The 6,220-nt window shown below is 42.2% G+C and overlaps 2 protein-coding genes across 2 annotated transcripts in view; both read right to left on the reverse strand.

Moving 5' to 3' along the window:
• Positions 1–3,406, reverse strand: part of LOC308081130 (semaphorin-3ab-like) — a gene marked incomplete at its 3' end in the record, with an annotated part of 13,987 nt that extends 10,581 nt beyond the window's left edge. The window contains exons 1-2 of the mRNA XM_080457525.1: positions 3,329–3,406; positions 871–1,025 (exon numbers count right to left, since the gene is read on the reverse strand). Of these exons, the coding sequence (XP_080313651.1) occupies positions 871–927 (57 nt within the window). The remainder of the gene's footprint in view (positions 1–870; positions 1,026–3,328) is intronic.
• A 263-nt stretch (positions 3,407–3,669) lies between these two features.
• Positions 3,670–6,074, reverse strand: LOC308081131 (uncharacterized protein). Its single transcript, XM_080457526.1, has 2 exons — positions 5,994–6,074; positions 3,670–5,717 (listed from the first exon to the last, which is right to left on the reverse strand). The coding sequence occupies exon 2, from the start codon at positions 5,523–5,525 to the stop codon at positions 3,708–3,710; it is 1,818 nt and encodes a 605-aa protein (XP_080313652.1). The 5' UTR covers positions 5,526–5,717; positions 5,994–6,074; the 3' UTR covers positions 3,670–3,707.
• Between the last annotated feature and the right edge of the window lie 146 nt (positions 6,075–6,220).

Genomic DNA, 6,220 nt, shown 5'->3' on the forward strand with positions numbered 1-6,220 from the left:
GTTGTAAGTGGAGATAGAGGGACACAAGGGACATGACAGATCGAAAGAGGGATTAGTGAAAGATTGATATGAACTAGAGGATGTTAGTCAGCAGGGGTTGACTTCCTTCTTCCTCGCAGTATCATCATCATTGTCATCATCATCATCAGTCAATGTCCAACTTCAATACCTATGTGCTCTGATCTGATAATGAAAACAATATGATAAGAGGTTAATGTTGGGGTTAGTTTTAGAGTTAGGTTTAGGGATTTTGAGGGTAGGGTTAGAGTTATGGTTAGGTTGAGGTTTTGGTTGTGGTTAGGTTTAGGGGTAGGTTGGGCCAGCAGGTTAAAGGCGTACTTCACCCAAAAAATTACTTTGATTTTCTATCAATTAAACACCCCATGAAGCCTTGAATTCATGGAGAGTTTTTTGTCGCATTCCTAAGCCAATGATTTGATGACCGGCGGAGTCTCCGGACATCAAATTAGGAAGGTCATCAAATTATTGGCTCAGGAATGCCAATAATTTTATGACCGGCGGAGTCTCCGGTCATCATATTAGTCTCCTAATGAGTCTCCTACTGACCCGGTCATCAAATTGTTGGCTCAGGAATGCGACAAAATAATAAAAATCAAGGCTGTGTAATTGATAGAAAATAAGTAATGTTTGGGGTGAACTACTCCTTTAACCACTTAAACCCCAGCATCTGTATCGTGGGGAAAGCTTTCGCTGAAAATAGCAGATTGGCGCGTGGTGAGTTTGTCGATCGGCTATTTTCAGCGAAAGCTTCCCCCACAATAACAGAAAACAGAAAATACACTAGCATAGAGCCCTGAGGGACTCCGCTCAACCATATGGGTTAAGGGTAGGGTTACGAGTGTGTCTAACCTTGCGTGGGTTCTGTGTGATGTCCTCCAGGCTGGTAGACACCAGGTTGTCCTTCATGGCCACGTACAGACGCCTACTGTCCTCATCAAGCAAGATGGAGTGCAGGTCCCCGGCCACTAGGGGCAGTGTCAGCAGACGACCATTCTGGATCAACTCTGAACAAAAGAAGAGAAGTGGAAAATAATGATTATTATGATAAATACTACGATACAAAGCTCACGTTGTGTGTCTGTGGCGGGCGGGCATGCTCAAATATCGACTTGCCTGACGTCACACACACCTGGCGGATTATACCCCAAACTGTTATGCACAGCACGGACGTCCGCACAAATTGGCGTTTTGTTTCTGTAGCGTGTGACGTCAGCGCATGTGCAGATACGCCATTCGGTTAAAGTCCACGTCTGATCTACAGCATGAATCACGCTCATGCGTGCATGCACATCGGACATAGAGAGACAGGTGCAGTTTGACATGACACAATGCATCAGACAGTGTAAGTACTATTATTGTAGCGTTCCTCCTGGCGGAGATATGCACTCCACTGAGCGCCCCTTTCTAGTGCAGTGGTTCCCAAACAGTAGGTCACTCAGGACACGATTTTGGGTCCCCCAAAAAATCTAATAATTCAAACATTTTCAGAAAAAAAATAATTAAAAAAATAATCAAAGGAATTCCATGAATAAAAAAACTATGAAGAACTTTGTAAAAAGTTGCTATTTTCACTAGTTTGGGTCCCGGGGAGACTTATTCAAGCTAAAAAGAAAGTATTCAAAGAACACATTTCAATCAGTACAATTTAAGAAAATGTAAAATACCTGCACACTATAACTATTGTACAATAGCTGAATATTTATTTAGATAACGTTTCTGTCAAAGAGCTTCTTCAGAGTCACTACACTTAATTAAACCATTGTTATCGAAGCTGGCTAATTAAATTTTATCGTAATATTATGATTGATAATGATCATTTCATTTGCAAAATGTCATAGTTTTCTGTCATTTAAGCTGTAATTCACTCAGACCATAGATGAGTTTGTCTATCAGTTAATTGTCAGACTCTTATCATCCAGAACACTCACGTCAAACAATGAGGCTGTCAGGCAACAAAAAGTATCTGTTGTAGACATGCCAGAGCACACACACACACACACACACACACACACACACACACACACACACACACACACACACACACACACACACACACACACAAACACAAACACGCCGCTCGCACATCGCACGCACACACACACAGACTACACGCTACGACATCTCCAGACAGATGGTATGATTATGGGCGAATATGCCACAGATAGCACGTGGATAGATAAAATGTCTTTTCAAATGATTACACTGTTGCACAATGTAAACTATGAGAGCTATGGTGCGGGAGATAGATACCGATAGCTGGGAGAGAGGAGAGAAAATCTGACTGTTCACCATTGTATAAACTATAATAAAACAATTAAAAATATATATTAAAACATTCCTTTAGATTTAGGTGATTTTACACCATGATGTGGTTGGCTTAGACACTTATTTTAAAAACACATTTCCTTTTTGATAGGTTACTGCTTGTGAGGTGACCAGGTAGTAGATACGTTAGTATCAGCTAGTTAGATGTCTTCTATTCACCTCTTGTGGAGTCTACAGTACGTTCTACAAGTTGCTTCAGGGGTAGGCAAACTTTGGCACGGGTGCCAACATTGGCACAGGGGAGGGTAATCACTGGCACACTGGCATGAATGTGATTTTTATTTTTTTTATAACAAATATTTAAATTAAATTAAGTCCTCTCACATCTGTATGCAAATAACATCCTGCACATAATTCTACATTCATTCAAACTCTGAACTCTGACTGCGGAGGGAGTGTGGCAAATAGGTGGGGTTATTGCTCTGAGTCTATCATTACAATGTCCTGATGTGAAAGAAAATATTTCAAGAAAAAAAGGTTGTTATATTTATGGACAATCAAAATCTGTTGGAATATATTATTTTGATGTGGTGTCATAATTAAACGTAAAGTTGATACGGCACGCAGACTATACTGCCCTTGCAACACGTGCCTATGTGAAGCTAGACAGCTAGTTAACAATCCTGGGATCCTCCAATAAACAAACAAGGCTTGACTTTTCTTGGTAATTTACTGAAGTCTCTGCAGGGTATTTTTGGTTGTAAAACTGAAACAGTACAGAAATAGACATACACATACATATGAATTAGTACGCATATAAGTATACATAAATGGTAAATAATTGCATTTGAACCAGTTACCCAAAGTTACAAAAACAGAATGCAGCCACTGCAGCAATAAGCTAACATGGAATGCAGAGCACATGTGCTTACACAACTATCAAACAAACAATTAGCCTAGTCCACACAGGAGAAGCTGCAAACATCAAGTTTTGCATGAATACAATCATTACACAGATTAACTACAACTTAAATGTACTTACAGACAAATAATGTCCAAGGCAAAAACGTTTTAAGATTATTCTCAGCAGACCACAAACACAGCTCACTGTTCACTGGAGAAATGCTGGCTTAACTGAGTGCAGTTTACTTTCGTTTTTGTTTTTATACTTTTTAACCTCCACCACTAGATGGCAGTACAAACACTATGATCTGTTACAAAGAACATCACCTTTTAGCTTAACTTATTGACTTATTAAATGACAGAATTATTTAAACATTTTTAAACTTTGGATCTTAACCAATCTGCCATTTGGAGGCAGCACACTCCCCGCTTTGGTACAATAACGTTGTACCATTACAGATATATCAAACTTAAGGGAATGTCCTTGCACGCAAGTAGTAACATAAAGAGTTCTTTCATTAAGTCTCCTCTGACAAGAGGACTACTATCTCTGATACTGGCCTCAGAAACATCTTGACAGCTCCGTCCTTCAGAGCATTGGTGAAGTTGTCAGTTGGCATGGATTCAATCAGCTCAGTGTGAGCTGCTCTGGTAGACATGCAGGTAAAGTGCACAGCCCAGCAATTGCTGTCTGAACTACTTCCTCTCGTATGACGTGTCATGCTGGTCCGAGGTCCAAAGACACCAAGACCAACACTGGTGAAAGGGGGCTTTAGGGGGGGTCTGTCCATAGGCAAGTCTTTGGCTTGTGACAGCTCACTTACACTAACTGTGTCTAGGAAACATTTCCATCCTTCGCTTCCTGTGTTGTCTGAGGTCCCTCTGAAGGATGTAGACACATGGATGAGGTGTCCTGTTGTTTGACAGAGTATTCTCCAGCTTGAGCTTCTCCAGCTTGAGAATCGCTTGAAATGTTCAGGGCTCAACTGACACTTGAAGGCTTTGGTACTCAGAGTTGTGACTTCAGGCTGAATCTCAGCGCCAGCTTCAGGCTCAACAAGGTTGAAGAGGCTGGATTCAGATGTGTCCTTTGTGTTGGACTGTGACAAGAAGGCAGGGCCTGAGAACCAACTGCTACGTTGTAGATCGGCTGCCGGTATAGACCTGGTGGCATGGTCTGCATGGTTCATGTCAGTTGCCACATAGAACCACTGGTCAGGGTGTGTGGATCTTCTAATCCGAGTTACCCCGTTTCTGTCCTTGTCTTGGTAGACGTGTTTGTCCATGATGGGCAGGAACATTCTGTCATCCATGGATAGTACTGGTTTGGCGTCATCCTTGGACTGTTCGAACACCGAGCATCCGTGGTTGTCTGTCCTCTCTGTGGGACCTGCATCTTCCTTACAGGCTGCAGAGGTGGAACCAGGATGCTGTGTCATACCACTGTAGCCTTCCATCACTTGGATGCCTTTTGGGTATGGGTTGAAACAGGATATGTGACAATTTTGCTGCACGTTTTCTTTGTAGACACTGACCTCTGATGGTTTGTGGACTGTCCCCAAGCACACTTCACCCACGATGACCGATTCTAGGTCTAGCCGCTGCGCGTAAGGAGCATTGTGGGGCCCGTTTATTTGCTCTCGCACCTTGTGCACCCCTAAGATGTCTTTTCCTAAGAGCAAAAGGATTGGAGCGTCTGGGTCCACAGGATGAATCTTCTCGGCAACTGGCTGTAGGTGGGAGTGATCATGTGCGATTTCTGGTGAGGGTATCTCCGTCGTATCATCAGGAACAATGTCACACTCGATTAGGGTTGGTTGAGGAAGTTGTAGAACAGGGGGCTCCTGGTCTTCCTCCCTGCATTGACTCTCCTCAGCTACCTTGTAGGCTGCGGCTTCGGCGGAGGCAGCAGCAGCAGCCCTCTGAGACTGGAGAACATGTAGATTGGCGTCAAGATCAGCCTTCTGTCTGTCAAGTTCAGCCTTGTGTTTCATCACTGCGGCTTGTTCTTCAGCAAATGCCACTTCAGCCTGAGCAGCCTTTGCCTTAGCCTTTGCTTTAAGGTATGAAGACGATATTGAGGATCGTGATGACTTGTGAGAAGACTGGTGAGAAGACTTGTGAGAAGACTGGTGAGAAGACTTGTGAGACGACTTGTGAGAAGACTGGTGAGAAGACTTGTGAGACAACTTGTGAGAAGACTTGACGGAATCTGCTTGGGATGCCTCATGCCCCTCCTGTTGTCTTGTTAGTGTCAGGAGTTCCAAATCCTCCTTCTTCTCTTCTTGATCATCATTAGCATCCACTGTGAATTTCTTTCCTGAGCGTGTACTCATGATTGCTGATTATAATCTTGTGTGCTTGAGCCCGCCGTGCTTCTTGTCTTTTTACTATACTGCCCTTGCAACACGTGCCTATGTGAAGCTAGACAGCTAGTTAACAATCCTGGGATCCTCCAATAAACAAACAAGGCTTGACTTTTCTTGGTAATTTACTGAAGTCTCTGCAGGGTATTTTTGGTTGTAAAACTGAAACAGTACAGAAATAGACATACACATACATATGAATTAGTACGCATATAAGTATACATAAATGGTAAATAATTGCATTTGAACCAGTTACCCAAAGTTACAAAAACAGAATGCAGCCACTGCAGCAATAAGCTAACATGGAATGCAGAGCACATGTGCTTACACAACTATCAAACAAACAATTAGCCTAGTCCACACAGGAGAAGCTGCAAACATCAAGTTTTGCATGAATACAATCATTACACAGATTAACTACAACTTAAATGTACTTACAGACAAATAATGTCCAAGGCAAAAACGTTTTAAGATTATTCTCAGCAGACCACAAACACAGCTCACTGTTCACTGGAGAAATGCTGGCTTAACTGAGTGCAGTTTACTTTCGTTTTTGTTTTTATACTTTTTAACCTCCACCACTAGATGGCAGTACAAACACTATGATCTGTTACAAAGAACATCACCTTTTAGCTTAACTTATTGACTTATTAAATGACAGAATT

This window comes from Gymnoscopelus braueri (genome assembly GCF_963280865.1).
Source record: "Gymnoscopelus braueri genome assembly, contig: SCAFFOLD_532, whole genome shotgun sequence".
Taxonomy (NCBI): domain Eukaryota; kingdom Metazoa; phylum Chordata; class Actinopteri; order Myctophiformes; family Myctophidae; genus Gymnoscopelus; species Gymnoscopelus braueri.

What these genes read in the sequence shown, in the direction of transcription:
- LOC308081131 (XM_080457526.1), bottom strand. Translation starts at nt 5,525, where the DNA reads ATGAGTACACGCTCAGGAAAGAAATTCACAGTGGATGCTAATGATGAT.